General features: G+C 39.5%; 2 protein-coding genes across 2 annotated transcripts in view; both read left to right on the forward strand.

Annotated features, from left to right (window-relative positions):
- The first annotated feature begins 4772 nt into the window (after positions 1-4772).
- LOC307033325 (neuronal acetylcholine receptor subunit non-alpha-3-like) lies at positions 4773-11413 on the forward strand. The gene is made up of 6 exons (XM_079671756.1): positions 4773-5052; positions 6440-6591; positions 8711-8755; positions 9057-9166; positions 9509-10415; positions 10523-11413. The coding sequence occupies exons 1-6, from the start codon at positions 4998-5000 to the stop codon at positions 10685-10687; spliced, it is 1434 nt and encodes a 477-aa protein (XP_079527882.1). The 5' UTR covers positions 4773-4997; the 3' UTR covers positions 10688-11413.
- A 5582-nt stretch (positions 11414-16995) lies between these two features.
- The window catches only part of LOC307032219 (neuronal acetylcholine receptor subunit alpha-7-like), a 32055-nt gene continuing 29917 nt past the window's right edge, over positions 16996-19133 (forward strand). Inside the window, exon 1 of the mRNA XM_079670060.1 lies at positions 16996-17242. Coding sequence (XP_079526186.1) covers positions 17182-17242 — 61 coding nt within the window. The 5' untranslated portion in view covers positions 16996-17181. The remainder of the gene's footprint in view (positions 17243-19133) is intronic.

Consider the following 19133-nt stretch of genomic DNA (forward strand, 5'->3'; position numbering starts at 1 on the left):
ATTGTTGATATGGTTGTGGCCAACAATGAAATCCGCTTAAGGGAGATTCAGGCCAGAATAATTGCAGACCAGGATGTCTTCAGTAACATTCAGTCTATAAGTGTTGCAACCATTGACCGGGTGTTACTGTAAAGAGGCAACACCTCAGAATGAAACAGATCTATAAGGTTCCTTTTGAACGCAACTCTGACCGTGTGAAGGATTTAAGGCACCGGTATGTACAGGTAAGGACCTCAATCACACTGATGGCTTGCCTATATTTTTAGTATGTCTGACTGCTTACAGTAATGTAAAACGGTCCTCTGTTTGTTTCATTTTCTTTAGCGAATGATGGAGCTGGAAGGCAATGCATTACCACATGTTTTTGTATATGTGGATGAAGCAGGCTTCAACCTCTCCAAAGTGAGGAGACGTGGGAGGAACCTTATTGGGCAAAGAGCGACAGTCTTTGTTCCAGGCCAAAGGGGAGGAAACATAACATTGTGTGCGGCTATCTCGACACAAGGCGTCCTTGCTCACATCCCTGTAATGGGAGCATATAACACGCAACGTGTCCTTGCCTTCCTGGATGTCCTGTATGACGGACTTGTGCCACCAGAAGAGAGGGATCAAGTGAGGTCGGTTCACGTGGTCATATGGGACAATGTGGCATTCCACCACTCTCGTGACGTGAGGGCATGGTTTGAGGCTCATCCACACATGGCCATGGAGTTCCTCCCTCCATACTCCCCATTTCTAAACCCCATTGAGGAGTTCTTCTCTGCCTGGAGATGGAAGGTTTATGACCATCATCCTCATGACAGAATGCCCCTTTTGGACGCAATGAATGCTGGCTGTCGGGACATCTCTGCGGAATCCTGTCAAGGGTGGTGTCGACACGCAAGGAGATATTTCCCACGCTGCCTTGCAAGGGAAGACATACGCTGTGACGTAGATGAGGCTATGTGGCCAGACAGACGCCAAAGAGCAGATCAGTAAAGTTATATAGATCTCATTCTCTGCTTTACTGCTGATTTACATCATTTACCCATGTTATTTTTTTCCAGTGTATTGCTATTCGTCTTTTGTTTCTGTTACGGTGCTCTTCTGAAAATGAGACAATAAAAACAATGGCATAGTTACAGTAAGACTCTGTTTTTCCTATATGTAAGTTTGTTTCTCCCAACTTGTCAGTTTTCCGTTCAGTTTCCAATATCGATAGCTTGAGGTTTGTGTATTGATGATTGTAGTCAGTATTTAGTGTGCCACTTAGTAATGACTGTTCAAATAGTCTTCTCATGAGCTGACAAATGTTTGTTTTTGGAGAAGGTATCTGGTTTTGGAAGGGGTATTTTTAGTTTTGAGTGCCTTAGAGCACTTTGCAAGAAATGTATATTGTTATGGTAGAATGGGTTATTATGGTGACCGGAGTTTCAGTTATGAAAACACATTTGTCTCATTAGAGGACAATTGGTTCTGTTTCGATCGACTTATTCTTTTTTGTGACCAGTATTTTCAGTTTTGGTCATGTAAGTGCATTTTGCAAAAGATATTCAGAGTTATGGCAAGTGTGTTTCTGTTTAGATGGCTATGTTCTTGTTTTGAAGAAATGAATTTTGATTCTAAAAAGTGGGTTTAGCGATTGAGAAAAACTGTACTATAGGAAATTCATTGATGTCAGCTGTGAGCAATTCATTTACATGGAAGTGAAGTACTCAATTCACCCCAATACAAAAAAAAACACTTCTCAATGTGCAAAAAGGAAAAGACCACAATTACTGACTGTAAAAATGTTGTATCAGCTATAGCTAATCCTCCCCATATGAACATCTCAAAGAGCTATGCAAGTCATATCAACACTATTATAGCTTTACCGGCACCATTTAAAAAAATATTTTAAGTACAGTCATGCAAATTCTATCATGTAAATGTTTTCAATGTAACATCATTACTGTAAGGTATACAGTACATTCCATGGAGTTACCTTTTTCAATGGGGTGATTGACTGATAACAAGTGTTCATATTTTGCACATCAAGTGTCAATTAGTGTAGCTATGGTCTAAGTGTATGAGGAAGTGTTATCCACTGTGAGAAGATTATTTTTGTTTTGTTAGACATGAGTTACACAAAAGATTTTTGATCTTTGTGTAGAGAATTGTAACTTCAGTTAGAGAATTGTGTGATCTGTTTTGCAAAACACTGCTTAGCATCTGCATTTTGTGTGATATCAATGATAAATGGTATACTGTTGTAGAGAAATGGTTTTCTGTTTCGATGGCTGTGCTGTTGGTTTGATGAAAGGAATTTTGATTCTAAATAGTGGGTTTAGCGATTGAGAAAAACTGTAATTGAAGCTAGAGGAGAGATGGAAGGAGTAACAACTTACCAGTTTTTCTCAATTGCTAAACCAACTATTTAGAATCAAAATTTTAATTTCTTCAAAACAAGAACATAGCCATCTAAACAGAAACACACTTGCCATAACTCTGAATATCTTTTGCAAAATGCACTTACATGACCAAAACTGAAAATACTGGTCACAAAAATGAATAAGTCGATCGAAACAGAACAAATTGTTCTCTAATGAGACAAATGTGTTTTCATAACTGAAACTCCGGTCACCATAATAACACATTCTACCATAACAATATACATTTCTTGCAAAGTGCTCTAAGGCACTCAAAACTAAAAATACCCCTTCCAAAACCAGATACCTTCTCCAAAAACAAACATTTGTCAGCTCATTAGAAGACTATTTGAACAGTCATTACTAAGTGGCACACTAAATACTGACTACAATCATCAATACACAAACCTCAAGCTATCAATATTGGAAACTGAACGGAAAACTGACAAGTTGGGAGAAACAAACTTACATATCGGAAAAACAGTATGTTACTGTAACTATGTCATTGTTTTTATTGTCTCATTTTCAGTAGAGCACCGTAACAGAAACAAAAGATGAATAGCAATACACTGGAAAAAAAATAACATGGGTACATGATGTAAATCAGCAGTAAAGCAGAGAATGAGATCTATATAGCTTTACTGATCTGCTCTTTGCCGTCTGTCTGGCCACATAGCCTCATCTACGTCACAGCGTATGTCTTCCCTTGCAAGGCAGCGTGGGAAATATCTCCTTGCGTGTCGACACCACCCTTGACAAAAATCTTACTGAAGTGAGGGAGGTCTTTTATAGGATTCTCATAAATTACAATTACTATAGGAAATTCATTGATGTCAGCTGTGAGCAATTCATTTACATGGAAGTGAAGTACTCAATTCACCCCAATACAAAAAAAAACATTTCTCAATGTGCAAAAAGGAAAAGACCACAATTACTGACTGTAAAAATGTTGTATCAGCTATAGCTAATCCTCCCCATACGTGGGTTTAGCGATTGAGAAAAACTGTAAGTCATCAAAGTCCCTTCCTGTAAATCTCAACATGTATTGTCTGCACATAGAAAACTCAACAACATGACTGGACCTATGGGAATAAAATAAATAAGTGTGTTTCATTTCATCAACAATCCAAGTTGGAAGAAATCAACGGATCAGTACAGTACACGTCTCTTGGGCCAACATTGGTAGCAGTGCATTACTGTAAGACAGTGACTAGTTATATAATACCTCTTGGAAATAATCACTGAACACATATTCAAGTAATGTCTCTGAGAGCAGACTGTGAGTGTGTGTGTGTGTGTGTGTGTGTGTGTGTGTGTGTGTGTGTGTGTGTGTGTGTGTGTGTGTGTGTGTGTGTGTGTGTGTGTGTGTGTGTGTGTGTGTGTGTGTCTGGTGTACACTAGTATAAACTTTCAAATTATTATATTTCCATGTTGTCAGTTCTGACATTAGGGTTGTGATAGCGCACTGAAGCACATTGATGACATTTTCAGACTCTTCTATGTTTTGTGTCATCAAGAGAAATGCCTATGAACACGTATGTTGACAATTTGAAATGGAAAGAATGCAGAACAGCATTTAAAATTAAAATTAGAATGGATCCTGATGAACGTTATTGAAAAGGTTTTATTACTGACTGTGTGTGTAGATGATAATATCCATGCATGGATCAATAACTAGACAAAGAAAGGCTTATTGAGGGGATATCATAATTGATAACATGATGAATTAATATACATGAAACATGATAATGTCACCATAAACCTGAAGCACACACACATGATGATTATATCATTTTTCCATTACATGCCTGCACATTAATCTCTAAATATCAGATTAAAGTGTTGCTGAAGGGGATCTTTAAATAGTAAACAGTAAAGGTCATTCTGCCCTGTTCTCTCTAATAACATCATGCCCTGGTTTAGTGTTGCTATTAGCGCTCTCCAGTGGACAAGCAGTGACAGTGACGTGAGAGACACAGACACAAAATCTGCAAAGACACTACATCGCATGACATCCGGCCACTACGATTCCTTCCCACCCTAGGAAAGATATATTACAAAACAGTAAATAAAGCAAATGTTATTAAAGTCAGGGGAAGTTCCAGCAAGATTATAGTGAAAGGTGCAAAACCTGACCGACGACACATTTTTTAATTCTCAGGCATATTAACTTTTTAAAATGCTCTATTACTTATTGAACTCTGTTTTAAAACCTTCATGAGTAGACAAGTTAAAGAGATAATAATATAAGAAAACCCAAAGTTTTTGTTTTAAAGTGGCTTTTAAGCTCCACGCTTCAGCCCCACCCGGACATCTCTCCCTCCCTGCCCCTCCTCTCCCTCCTCCTCCGCGGACCGCCGCTCCCCGTGACGCCTCTACCGGAGTCACAGCAAACGCACTCCGGCCACATGCTCCTTCGCACAGGGACCTGTTCTCTGTCAAACTGCATCGGATTGAATGGCTTGTTTCCCACCTGGTACTGAGACAGCTGATGGGACCCTGCATGCCTGCGCCTGCTCGCTGTGAGTCCTGTAGTCCTTCCTCTGAACAGCCGATAGAAGCGAACAGGAGGCTGCAGGAGCGCTCGGTGGGACCCGGGAGGACAACACTATGAAGTTGTCGGTCCTCCTCCTCCTCTGTCCGCTGGCCCTGGCCGTAATCCCCGGTAAGAAAACTCTTGGTTTGTTTTCTAAATACTTTCGAATATCGACAACAGTTCCACTTTTTTGTTTGGACAGAAAAAATATGTGGTATAATCTAACAGTTATGTCTGAGACAGATTCAACTAAGCTCCACATAACTTTCGATGAATTTGTCAACCAAAAAAAGGGAAACCTTCTCATTCATGATTATAAAAATTACCTTTCCCATATCTTATTTCATGTACGTTATTCCTGTAGTGTGCAATTTCTACTCAAAGAAGACATTTCCACCTTTTTGTCTCTGATTTGAAATTGTAAATGAATATATACAGTTTAGAACTAACAATGCTAATCAGATGTTTTAATCAGATGAGATGTTATGCAGCATATTAGTTCAGGAATGATGTGCGGCCCGGCTCTTGTTTGTGCTGAAGCTGCTATCAGATAAACAGGAACACAGGTATCATGTGTCAGAGTCCTTGAGAGCACAGACAGAGGTGATCCAACTGCACTCTGACTTTGTGGTTTTATGTTTGCTTTGATCAAACTTTACAGTTATTCATGAATGGGTCAGTCATGTGTTGCCAGACAGAGCCAGCACCAGGTTATAGGTCCATGCCCCTCCTCATTAGATCATGTGGTCCTCTTGCACTTGACGTCCCCTCTGTCTGACATTATATAGCTGTCTCTTGTCAATATGACTGTCTCTGTCCCTCCAGAGACATCATATCGCCTCAGGCTGACTGATGTGCTGACTGACTTTCCCCTCACACTGCAATTGAACAAAGTGCGGAGCTCCACCATTCACTCATCTTTCTCCTTGATAGCTTGATGTCTCTACAGCACACAGCTGGCGGACTGAAGTTATTATGATGTGATTTGCCAGGAGAATTTCCTGCATGTAGCTTTTTTATTAATTAGAATTTGGAGACAAATTGTTTTATACGCTTTTGTTTGCTCATTTATTTTTCTCTTTGTGTCATACATATTCACATTGGGGAACACAATTATGGATTTACTAATGAGTTGAGTTACATTTGTTGTTGACATTTTTCCAACCATCTCAGGACAGTGTACAAGTTTTAATATGAACACTTTTCTGGAGGGTTACTGTTCATGGTGCTAGAACATATTTTCATATCTTCAAGCATGTTTTCTTTTTGGTAAGGCTGACTCTCTAGAAGTAGGCAAGAACATCTCCAAAAACCTACTTAAAAGACGATAGAATCCCTTTTTGTGTGTCTGTTTTCCAGTGCCGTCCACTTTAAGGGCGGTAAAAGTAATGCTTATTTCTTCTTTTTTAAAGTATGTAAGGAAGTCTTTGATCTACCCAATTGTATTAAGAAGTTAACACAAGCAGTATTTATGTAATGAACAGTTGTAAATCCACATTCATTCTATTTGCCCCAGGTCCGAATGAGTTTATGTCCTTGGCAGAGATGGAGGACGCCCTGCTGAGGAACCTTTTCCAAGGCTACCAGCGCTGGGTCAGGCCCATCCAGCACGTCAACGACACCGTCACGGTTCGCTTTGGACTCAAGATCTCCCAGCTGGTTGATGTGGTGAGGACACACCTACAATCACAGATGCATATCCATGTACTTCTTTATTCATGAGGAGATTTGTTGTGTGCTCCCCCCCCCACTAGTGGAGCGAAACTGCACGCACACATTGAGATAAAAAAAAGAAAAACTCAAACTGTGTGGAAAATATATTGTTCTAGTTGTTAAGCTGCTTAAGGTTAGAAGTTACCTTATTTGTATGCTTCATATTCAACCTCATCATGACTCAGATCTTGAAGGACGAGTTTGTCATTGTTCCATGATTTTGTTTTTAGCAATAAATCACATCAAAGTCAAAGTCAAAGTCTGATTGTTTCTTCAGTGCTATTGGACTCAATTCTTATCCAAACAATTTTACACTTAAAAAAACAACATAGTGGCTCTGGGTGACAATTTCCTTTTTTTTACAAAATAAAAACATATAAAATGGTCCCCCAGAAAATGAACAACTTACTGCTATTAAAAAAACGAACAGTCTTAAATGTTTAAATTGTTAAAAGTGCTCAGCCTGTAATTTAAAATATTTTAATTAAAAAAATAATATATTGTGTACGACCAGTTTTTAAAGATGAACACATTTCATTAAGAATGCTTGGATCTGAGCGCCATGAATAATGTGTGAAGTTTTAAGAGATGGACTAGCACCTAACACATTGTTGTTTTAGGGCTCTTTATGGGATTCATTGACAAAAACAATTAGGAAGCTTTCCAACTTTATCCTTCGAAAGAAGAGAATTAGTTAACACTCATGGAAAGAGGACCATTGGCGAGAACTGAAAACCACAGTTTGATTTGAATGGTAAGTCTTCACCATCAGCCGAGTGGTGTCGCTGTCCATGGTTCTGAAACCAAACAGGGCACTAGCACCTAACAGTGAGGAGCTTTCTGTGTTCCTGAAATAGATCGGGAACACTCACTTCACATCTCCATACTCTGGAGTGGTTCTTTAATATTTCAGAGGCACGCTGTGATAGGTTGAGATGGTGTCCAAATGGAGAAAACGGAGGATGCTAATGGAAGAGCCGCTCTTCTTGGCTTGAAATATTCATATCAACCAGTTTAGATTGAACTCTTTATCCTTCCACCTAACAGAGGTGCTGGGCAAAGACAATCTGTGATGCCCTCTTACGGCTCTGCAGAGAAGAAAGAGTTAGGTTAAGATTAATTGTTGGATTTTGTAAAAGAGACGGAGAGCTAACCAGAGACACAGCAGCTTGTCTCTGCTGCTTCTGTGCCTGGCTGTGTATTAGATTATGGTTCACCTCTGCTTTATGTGATCATCAAAACATCCGACTCAGTCTGACAGCTGAGGCCTGGTCTGGATATACCTAACAGCTGCATGTTGTGTTTCTCTATACTGTTTATATCCAGTCTTAAGCTCTTAGTCTATCCCTATTTCTTCAAACTCACCTCCAGTGATATTTAAATAAACCTGTGCTAACCACTCTCCATCTCTCTATTCCTGTCTTCTTCTATTTACCTCGTGCTGCAGCTATATCGCTTCAGCTTCAGGGTTCACTTCACCCATCTCCGTGTCATGTTTCTTCCTCTTGTTTGTTAAGGAAGTGGCAGTGACGGGTCAATTGGATTCGGTCATTTCAGAGCAAGGATAAGATTATTAGTTTTACTCCCAACCAAGCTTCTCATATTCTCCACTAATCAAATCTAACATTGTGATTTTAGCACCCAGATCACACATTTCTTTTTTGCTGGAATCAAGTTACATCAGATACAAAACTGAAAGGCTGTCAATTGTTTTGCTTTTAGAGATAACATCATGTGAAATTAACTGATAATGTTGATTTAGATCTTTAGACACTACCCTCATTTGAACATGTGTTTGTCCTCTATGTTAATGTGTATTGTACCAGAACATTCCCTACGTGGGAGATATCAGAGCCCTTTTACCAGCTTTTGAATATCATGGTCTATGAATGAAAGTAAATACAAAAAAATGTGGATTGATAGGTCTCAATCCTTCTGATTTTGTTGATGTGTATATCGTTTTTTCATTTAAACGTTGATCATGAAATGAGCCTGACCTATACACTGTTGTCTTGCTTCTTGCGTCTTCACTTCATTTTCATTTTTAACTCGGTTTTCTTTGTCTGTCTTTTAGGATGAGAAGAACCAGCTAATGACAACTAATGTTTGGCTCTGTCAGGTGAGAAAAACAACTCAACAATATGTATAAATATTATAATAGTCTGATTTAAAGAAACATGATAACCTTCATATGGATAGTGTCTCCAACTAAGATACTGTATATTAAGTTCAGCATTAGTTCTTGACTAAATCTGTTTCTGTTCTGTCTGAAAAAATGGATGTTATCAACTCTAGGGGCATATCACTTATTAAAATATGTTTAATCATTTCTTTATGCTTATTAATGCAAATAAGACTCTTAGTATTGTATATCAGTCGAACAATCCCGCATCCTGCGTCCTTGTGTTTGTGTCGACCAGGAGTGGATCGATTACAAGCTGCGTTGGAATCCAGACCAATACGGAGGAATCACTTCCATCAGAGTACCATCTGAAAATATTTGGCTCCCAGACATCGTCCTCTATGAGAAGTAAGACTGCTGTACTATGCTAGGAACCACTGAACATCACATTCATAGGAAACTTAAAAAAAGACACCTTGTCCGTATGAAAAGTACAGCAACAGCTATTTTATAGACTCATGTATGTCAATTCTTTTATAGAATAACATTATCAAGATGTAACCAAATTGTAATACTTGAATGAGAGCTGTAATTCTATACATTAAAATAACAGTTGTGTTATACTGAGTCATATTTGAAATAAAGATGGTATAAAAGGCAACACTTATACAATCACAAGAACCTACTATAGATCATCTGCAAATGTGATTTGGAGACTTGTTTTCTGATTATTATGTGATGTTTCTTCAGTGCTGATGGGCGGTTTGAAGGCTCTCTGATGACCAAAGCCATTGTCAGGTTCAATGGCGGTGTCACCTGGACGCCGCCTGCTAGTTACAAATCCGCCTGCACCATGGACGTCACCTTCTTCCCCTTCGACCGCCAGAACTGCACCATGAAGTTTGGCTCCTGGACATACGATGGCCACATGGTGGACATGGTCCTGATAGACAATCAGGTTGATCAGAAGGACTTCTTCGATAACGGGGAGTGGCAAATCCTTAATGCCACCGGTGCCAGAGGGAACAGGAAGGACGACATGTACACGTACCCCTTCATTACCTTTTCATTCATTCTGAAGAGGTTGCCATTGTTCTACACACTCTTCCTCATCATCCCTTGTTTGGGTTTGTCCTTTCTGACTGTCCTGGTGTTTTACCTTCCCTCCGATGAAGGGGAGAAGCTGTCTCTCTCCACCTCAGTCCTTGTGTCGCTCACTGTGTTCCTCCTGGTCATAGAAGAAATCATCCCCTCCTCCTCCAAGGTGATCCCGCTCATCGGAGAGTATTTGCTGTTCATCATGATCTTTGTCACACTCTCAATCATCGTCACTGTGTTTGTCATCAACGTACACCACCGCTCCTCGGCCACCTACCACCCCATGTCGCCGTGGGTTCGTAATCTCTTCCTGCAGAAGCTGCCGAAGTTGCTCTGCATGCGCGGACACACGGACCGGTACCATTACCCAGAGCTGGCTCCGGAGAGCCCGGAGCTGAAGCCTCGCTCAGGAGGACGGAAAGCTGGCAAGAGGCCGAACAGCGGACAGACAAGTTCTGATTCGAAGGAGGACGAGGCCTGGGCGACCATGTTGGACAAGGCTATCTACTCAGTGCGCTACATCAGCAGACATATCCACAAGGAACACTTCATCCGTGAGGTTGGTTTAGCTGCATGAAGAAAGATTGAAGTATTCACTAGAACAGCTCTAAGGGCTTCCTGTTTCTATATGTTGTTATCTCATCTCCCATTTCTTCTTTTTCCAAGGTCGTACAAGACTGGAAGTTTGTGGCCCAGGTGTTGGACAGGATCTTCCTGTGGGCTTTCCTCACCGTCGCAATACTGGGCACTGTCCTCATTTTCACTCCAGCTGTCTACATGTTTTTCAAAATCACTCCTCCACCGGGAAGTGAGGATCCGACGTCAAACTAGTAGCAATAATAAACCACTTTCACAAACAACCGATGATCCACCAACAGATGCATCTTTTGTTACCTCTCAGCAGGTGAAGGCCACTACAGGTGTTTTGTGAAGGAGAACTTGGACTCTCTGATGGTTAGGTTTGTTCTTAAGATCCGTTTTGCAAAACGTTGTATGCACATTATAGCATATCTTTGAGTTTTTATAATGACATGTTTTTTCCCGAGATAAATAAGACAATGTTATTACAAATTGGTGCCACTTAAGTTGCTTTGTAGCCAAAGTCCTATTTATTTATTTATTTTCTCGCTGGCTTTGAGAAGCATGTAGCTGTCAGTATACTAGACTTCTACTCAAATTGAATGAAACATGAACATAGGAGTAAAAGAATAACTTTCTTCAAGGTAATATTAAACTTTAAAGTGTTTTCACATTTCACGATCTGCTTGATTTATGCCTAGTTCCTCTTCATTGTGTTATGTTTCTAAATAACATTGCCTTTGATTTGTTTGTTGGACCATCTTGAATCCAGAATTGCAAAGAATCACTTCCACAATATCTTCAGTTTTTACATTTGTATGCCTTGAGTTACCAACAACATCTGAACTACCTTACACATTCAATAGAGATGCAATAACCTGTTACATGTTTGCAAAATGTTTGACAACATTTGGGTCAATAAAGACAAAAAGAGCTCTTATTTGTGATGTTGTACAGGAACTGTTTCCTTGTCTTTCTCACCCTCCTCAAATACTAACTTTGCTTTGCTCACTGATATAAGTTAAACCACCTCAAGCAACATCAGTGTAATGATTACATGAAGACTGAATGAACATTTCTGCTATAAATTACAAAACCTTCAAAAGTAATGTATTGGCTTGTACTTTATTGCGCAAATAAAGTTGTTTTTAATAGATTATGATGTATTTCTTTTACAATAAGCTCTGCTAAAGAGGTAAACAAATAGAGTTAAAATGGGTGAAGTGACAGCACCATCTAGAGGTAAACCACAGTAAAGAAATCTCTATCCAATAAAAAATACATCATTTATTTCCTTCTATTTAATTTCAATCAAATCTTATCTCAAAAAGCTTAAAATGCATGCTTTGTTAAGAGGGGAAGTGCAACACAGCAAATATTATAATACTTGGGTGTGATTTGTTTAGACTAACTTCAGTGTTATGTCTACATTTGCTCTAACTCGCTGACAATGATATGTTCCTCACTCTTCAAAGTGTTCAGACCAACAAATACGTTGCATTAAAAAAGAAAACGACAAACTGTGATTGTATGTTGTGTTTGTGGTCACTGCTTATATGAAAATCCATCCATCCATCCATCTTCTCCCGCTTATCCGTGGTCGGGTCGCGGAGGTAGCAGTTCCAGCAGAGCCCCAAACTTTCTTTTCCCTGGCCACATCAACCAGCTCTGACTGGGGGATCCCAAGGCGCTCCCAGGCCAGCGAAGAGATATAATCCCTCCACCTGGTTCTAGGTCTACCCCTTGGTCTCTTCCAAGCTGGATATAACACACTGCTTTGGAAACTATATGAAAATGATATATATTATAATATGTGTGTTTTTTACAGATATATACAAAAGGTTTTGTGTACATCAACATGTCCTCCACTGGATGGAGGCCTAACCACATTCATGGTTGGTAGACAATTCACATTTTCTGCTGCAGGCATTTAACAAATGTGTGACAGACATGGGGGAAATGTTTTTATTTTATTTATATTTCTGAATATGTTGGCAGCTCTGTCAATGGTTAACACACATCTGATAAGGAAGCAGACTGGTTTACATACAGTTAGTTTTTTTAAAGAAAATGTAAAAAGCACATTTCAGACATGATATCAGGATTACTAACAAAAACTGCAGATATTTATTTCAAATATATAACTTATGAGATACATTTTACAAATAGGGGAAAACATTAACACAATGTGCATGTGTATGTAACATCACCTAAGGGAAGTAGATTTAAAGGCTGCTTTTTGAGCCAAGATTGTCTTGCTTAGACTTCAGAGATTTCAAAGCAGGTCCCAAGAGCATTCATTTAGGTTATAATTTTGAAGGTACTGCATTAAAGCTCACATCCTTTAAAGTATATGAGCACGAGGCTTCATGTGAATTTCTTCGCTTGATGTAATATTTACACTCTCGCTCAAACACAGAAGCAGCCACATGAAAATGTCCACCTACAGTAAGAGCTGTGAGAAAAAGAGTTGATGCAGAGAGACAATAAGTAAAGGTCCAGCAGAACAAAACTCATAAATAATTTAAACTGATTCTATTCATGAACCCTAGCTGCTCTAAGTATGTCGATGAAGGTGTGACCATTACACTAGTACATGTTATTGTGCTAACTCCACTCCCCACACAATGTATTGGTCTACTCACACATCGCATGCCTCTTGTGTGTTTTATCAAAGTCTCTGTGTTTCTCCCTCACCCTTGTGTGTACCGCTGACCTTTGCACAGTAAACTCCTATAATTATGTGTGAGAAGTCTGACCTTTCTTTGATATCCCATAATAACCTGGAGTCATCACCTCAGCAGGGTAACAGAGACAAATGGCTGGCTGGCAGCAGGACAACAGAGGAGGAGCTCGTTGGAAAGAACCAAGATGCATTTAGTCATGTAGGGTCGTAATTCACAGATTACCTAAAACAAATGTTTTAATTAATGTTTCTAAGATGATTTTAAATTTTTCAAATGTTTATGTTTTTCTAAGAAGATCCCTCCTGACAAGTGTGACTGCACAGTTTTCGGATGCAGACACACCGACATGTGGATTCCCAAAGGCATGCAGAAGTACACAGACTTTTGTACAGCTCTGGGACCCTTGTGCTCTCTGCTGCTGTTAAAGCTCTGCGTCTTCCACACATCAAAGGTATAGCGACTCAGACAAACTAAAACTCATCTGACCCCATTCTATCACACACACATGCACACACATGCACACACATGCACGCTGCTGGGACCGGCAAATATTTGATTTGGGAAAATGGGTAAGATGGGTATTGACCAAATACGGATTTAAAATATCATACTAACTTCAGATTTCACCATTGTCCTTGCAGATTTAATCTGTTTTAACTTTTGTTTATGTCGGGTTTACATACGTTTAGGCCAGTGTTTAAAAAAAGAAATAGGACAAGAGGGATGTTGAAGAGAAAGAGGGATTGAGAGAAGAAGGAAAGACGCAATGGTGGCTCCACAACATTTAAGTCCATTAGCAGAACACTTCTTATTTATAAAATATAACAAATCAACAACTCCCTTTTCTCTGTGCTATTGTTCATCTCCTATCAGTGGACTGATGCATTTCAATCAGTGAATGAGATAATTAGATAATGCAGATTCCTTTAACAGTCCTCATTTGAGGAAACGTGTGTTGATTTTAAGCACTAAGAATTGAGAGGTATAAAATCTACATTGTGGATTTTTAAGTCCACAAGTAATGCTTAAGGAAGTCAAGGACTTCAAGTACCTGGGCTCATGGGTCAACTCAACCGAGCAAGATCTTAAGGTGAGGAAGGCACTTGCATGGAGGGCCCTGAACGGCATGACCAGTATATGGAACTCCAACCTCCCCCGTCAAAATCAAACTCAGCTTCTTCTATGCAACGGTAGAGTCTGTTCTCCTCTATGGCAGTGAATGCTGGACCCTGAAGCCAACCCTGCAAAAGTCTCTAGACGGATGCTACACCAGAATGTTGCGAGCAGTACTTAACATCAGCAAGAGTGTACATGTAACCAACAAGATCCTGTACGAGGGAATACCAAGGGTGAGCGAGAAAATTGCAGCCAGGAGAATGAGACTAGCAGGACATTGCCAAAGGCATCAAGAGCTGCCAAACAGCAAATTGGTGCTGTTTTCGTGTGCTGCACGAGGACGTCCCACACCAACATACATGGACATACTCAAGAATGACGCAGGAGCACAAAGTACCAATGAACTGGCCAGATGTATAGAGAACCGGAATGACTGGAAGTGACGATGGAGGGCTCGTCTGAGGAAGACCTAGAGAGAGTAATACACTTTCTCTGATGGTTGATGTTTAAAAATATAAAGTTTGACGGCAACTGGGGGCCAAACCTCTGTGGTGCTTCATTTAAGTTTTCCTGTCCGGAGGTTTTTAGTGATAACTGTTAAATATGGTGTGAAAAACAATTGAGGGGTCAGATCTAAGTCGATCGGTTTCTGAAGAAGAGTCTCAGATCCATCAAGTTTGCTGGTTGCAATAATCTGCATTTTTTTGTGCATTGTTTTCTGGTGTGTGACATCACCATCACATTATAAACCCGACTGTATGGTTAAAAAACACTCAGCTTACTTTAGTCATGTAAGGATGCTTTCATGGCTGTTTTCTGGAGGCAGTATTTTTTACATATCATGGGTACATCAACATAAGTGGGAGAAATATGATGTATGGATGGATTATGTGTCTTGTTTGATAATGTTGATACCTTTCTCATAGTGTATTACTGCTGTTGACACAGAACAGTGCTGCACGTAATTTCAGCAATATGGAGAGCTCTTCATTAAACTTTATTTTACTTATTGATAATTTAAGTAAAATAATTAGCTTTTATTACCCAGTTGTCTCCTTGGTAGAACAAGTAAAAGGATAAAGGTTGTGATCAGAGGTTTCACTGAACCATGGCGTACTAAATCATATCTAGTAGCATGCATGTCCTCTGATGGAGCTCCACAAGACATAGACATTTGGGATATGAAAAAAAGCAATAACTGTTGTTAAACCAATGGCACAGGACTGCTTCTTAGATGATACACCCCTGTTCCACTGAGAGGAAGCCAGGCGGTGAGAACATTTGCACAAATGTGCAGCGTTCCCCCTCATTGCGTATCGGATCCTATTTCTGACTGAAATTATTTATGGAATAGAATAAATAGGTCATTTTATTATGAGCCAGGCTGGCACAATAGGGTGACAAATATAGCAATAACGAAGTTGATGAACCTCCTTTAAAAAAAGCAAGGAGGGAAATTGCAGCGTGACGGACATTGCATTCATAACTGAGAGTCTGTGGGAGAAGGAGGGCTGGTTGGTGATCAGACCCACTTCCAGAGTTTGGTTGTGACCTGCTCCAAGAAAAACTAAGATGTGAGATGTGTCTGTTTTGGATGTAACTATGCATTACCTTTATTAAAACCATAATGAATTGTTTTTGGTAATTGAGGGGCAGCTCAGGAAGCTGTAAACATATTGACCCATTATGAATTTTAAAACGCAGACATGGCGATTGTGTTTCCAATAATTTCTTATTTTTAATAAAGTAGATACAGAACAACATTATCAATCATTTGGAGATTTGTCTGTCCACATGATAATTGTAATTCTCTCTTATACAATGCACGACTATATTCACCAGCTGGTCACTAAATTTGTGTGTCTGCTGTTTGGTGCTGGACATTGTGTTCACTTTAAGATGATCAGAGATATTATAAACTTATTTGAGCACCTTTTATTCTAACAATACTGATAAGAACATTAATAACTTCACAATGTTGACATAAATGAACTTTGAATCACTTTAAGTTGAACACCTCTGGGAAACATTGCTTTATTGTATTTGAGGTGTGTAAGCTTCCTGCACTTCTGTCAGAACTCTTATTTGTGACCCTGCCAGAAATAAAGAAACAACGCATCCTATAATGCTTATACTATGTGTTACAAAGTCATACATTGACCATCAATTAAGTAATAACGAACTTTGTGAACCGGTAAGCAAAGTTATAAGGGCCTTATGGTAACAGTATCTCATGCTCCAATGCAATCATGTGTAGGTCAGTATCAGCATTCACATACATTTGCACACAAAGACGTGCTCTCTGTCTACGTCTTGAGACAGGTGAGGGCACGAGACAAAACAGTTGACTTTATAAAGTTAGTGGAGCTTAGTTAGAAACTAATTTCACTTGTTATTGTAAATATGCAACAACAAATATTATTTAAGGGGAATAACAAATATAGAATGAACAATTAGCGGATTTAAATATCACATAAAGCTAGGCTACATCACTGCAGCATTCAATTAGGAGGACTTGGAAAAGCACGATGGGGTCTTATTAAATGCGAAATGTACCTTGCAATGACACTCTAGCTGCGTAAAGTGAAAGTGATCGTCTCTATCAGACATTACATAAACTTTATTGTATTATTGTCATCGCTGGCTGGCTCTACCTGTTAAGTTATAGCAGCCATTTTTCTGGCTAACTCCAGCTCGGACGCGCGCCCCCGTGAAGCGCTGTGTGAGGGAATGTGTTTGTGAAGCAGCGTGAACGCGCCAACCTCAACTACTCCACACTCGTTCAGTCTGTCAGTGTTTTTGATCTCACACACTCCGTCTCCCTCCTCTTCGTCTACTCCAGCCTCATGTTCACACCACCGCCTAGCCGGAGTTGATTCCCTGTCTGCCCGACACTGAGAGCCCGTAGCCGGGGGCCGGCCGAGTCCACACAGCGCTGCCAGGATGAAGTTTTGGGGACCATGTTCGGTTGGATTTTATATTTGTGCGGCCATGCTGATCAAAGGTATGATTTAAGAAAGTGATAAAGTTGCCTTTGTTTCTTCTTTAGTGAGTGCATGGGTCTGTTTGGATAAATTCAGACTAACAAATGGGTGCTTTTAATGACTAAATCCCTTTTTGTCATGCAGTGGTTTTGCATGTGTTTTGGATAATCTATAGACGTGAGTTTATGTTGGTCTTTATCTTTTATTGCTTAATTAAAGTAATTAAATAGCAGGTTGTGATCTTTGTTGGAAGGATTAGGCAACTTCTGCTTTACTAACTCTAAACGACAGGCACTGTTTTGCTAAACAAATCTGATTTGATGTAAGGATGACACATACATTAAAAAAAATAATATTCAGTAATGAAGCCCAAATAATCAGTAACACTTGAGTCACCAAATTCTATCGAATAACACTGCTTTGGAAACTTTGAATGACAAATGTGATATTTTACATTTATTTGAAATACACCTCTTTCTGCACCCTGCATTTACTTTTGTTGGATCTGCTGTGTCTTTTGAAATAATACCATTTACTACACTTAGAGTTATTTTTAAATACACGTTTGTCAATGCATTAATGTTTAATTATTTGTGTGCAATTAGATGTGCATGCATGACTCTAACTCTGTACTAAGCTCCATTGCATCATAATCAGCATCATCATGTGCATCTGGGTTGTTAAACTTACCTTACTCTTCTGAAGAAATGCTCTCTATATGTGCATGTGTGAGTCTATTTGGGCGGACGGTGTGAACGTATTTTCACCATGCAAACATCAAACCTGCTTCTTTCCTCGCATCTCTGTACCGATCCGTCAGTGGTCATCTCTTTGGGAAGGAACAAGGGAATGACTAATGGTACCCTAAATGGAGAGATTCAGAGCATAGATTCCCATGACAGGAGGGCGGAGGTCTCAACTTTCTTTCATGGACAGTGTGGCTGTCTCATGGTGGGACATTGTGTTCTGTCTTTTGAAGCACTGCAAAAGACATGGCAAAGTCAAGTCTTGCAATTTTCAACTGAGTAGAAAATATGTAGGGCTTTTCTTTTTCTTGTTTTCAATTCATAAAAAAACGACCAACAAGTTGAGGAGGTCTCTGTCTATTTAAGTGACCTTACTTTTGAATAAATTCTGTAGGAACAATGAAATGATGGAAGTGGAAATAATGGCTCGAGATAGATAGATAGATGGATAAATAGATAGATAGATTGATTTATATTCCCTCCAAATTTCTACAAAAAAACTAACACACACACATCACTCCCAACAGTAAGATTTTTTTCCTGGGTGTCATGGCGAGTCACGTTCGACTGTTGGCAGGCAAATAGGTTTGCTCACGAGTATTTGTGCGTGGGGATTAAAGAACCAGCTAGCCGCCTGTTGGCCTTGTATGTTTACGTTCACTGTACCATTGATAAGCAGCTTTAGTCTTTCAAGGGAAACACCAGACAATATTCAAATCAGACTTAATCGGAAAATGTAGTTTTCCTGAGATAGAAGCACAGCCCACACAGCTGTGTAGACAGATGATAGAGTGAATGAGACTCCTGAGGTAGTGGACATTTTGTTTTGGTTATTATTCTATATAAAAGATCCAGCAACCCTTTGTTCATGTGCAGCAGAAATATAATTCAATCCATATTCCCCATATTTCTGACCCTCTCTGCTTAGGGTGAAGTCACCTGGCAAATATGCTGTAATAATATCTGCTTGATTTCAATGTGACGCCTCATCTCTCTCATCGTATCGCTCTGTCTCTTTAATTTATTCTCTTTCACCCTCACAGACACAGTCGGCTTACATTGTATTTTTTCCATGGTCAGCAATACTTAATTCTTCCCCAGACTTTACATTTTCTCATCACAAAGTTTATGGTACAAGTACTTTTTATGGCCTTGTTCAGCATTA

Source organism: Notothenia rossii (assembly GCF_949606895.1).
Source record: "Notothenia rossii genome assembly, chromosome: 3".
In the NCBI taxonomy this organism is placed as follows: domain Eukaryota; kingdom Metazoa; phylum Chordata; class Actinopteri; order Perciformes; family Nototheniidae; genus Notothenia; species Notothenia rossii.

What these genes read in the sequence shown, in the direction of transcription:
- LOC307033325 (XM_079671756.1), top strand. Translation starts at nt 4,998, where the DNA reads ATGAAGTTGTCGGTCCTCCTCCTCCTCTGTCCGCTGGCCCTGGCCGTA. An exon ending in TCTCCCAGCTGGTTGATGTG is followed by an intron (nt 6,592 to 8,710) that starts GTGAGGACACAC and finishes TCTGTCTTTTAG; the next exon opens with GATGAGAAGAACCAGCTAAT. An exon ending in GACATCGTCCTCTATGAGAA is followed by an intron (nt 9,167 to 9,508) that starts GTAAGACTGCTG and finishes ATGTTTCTTCAG; the next exon opens with TGCTGATGGGCGGTTTGAAG.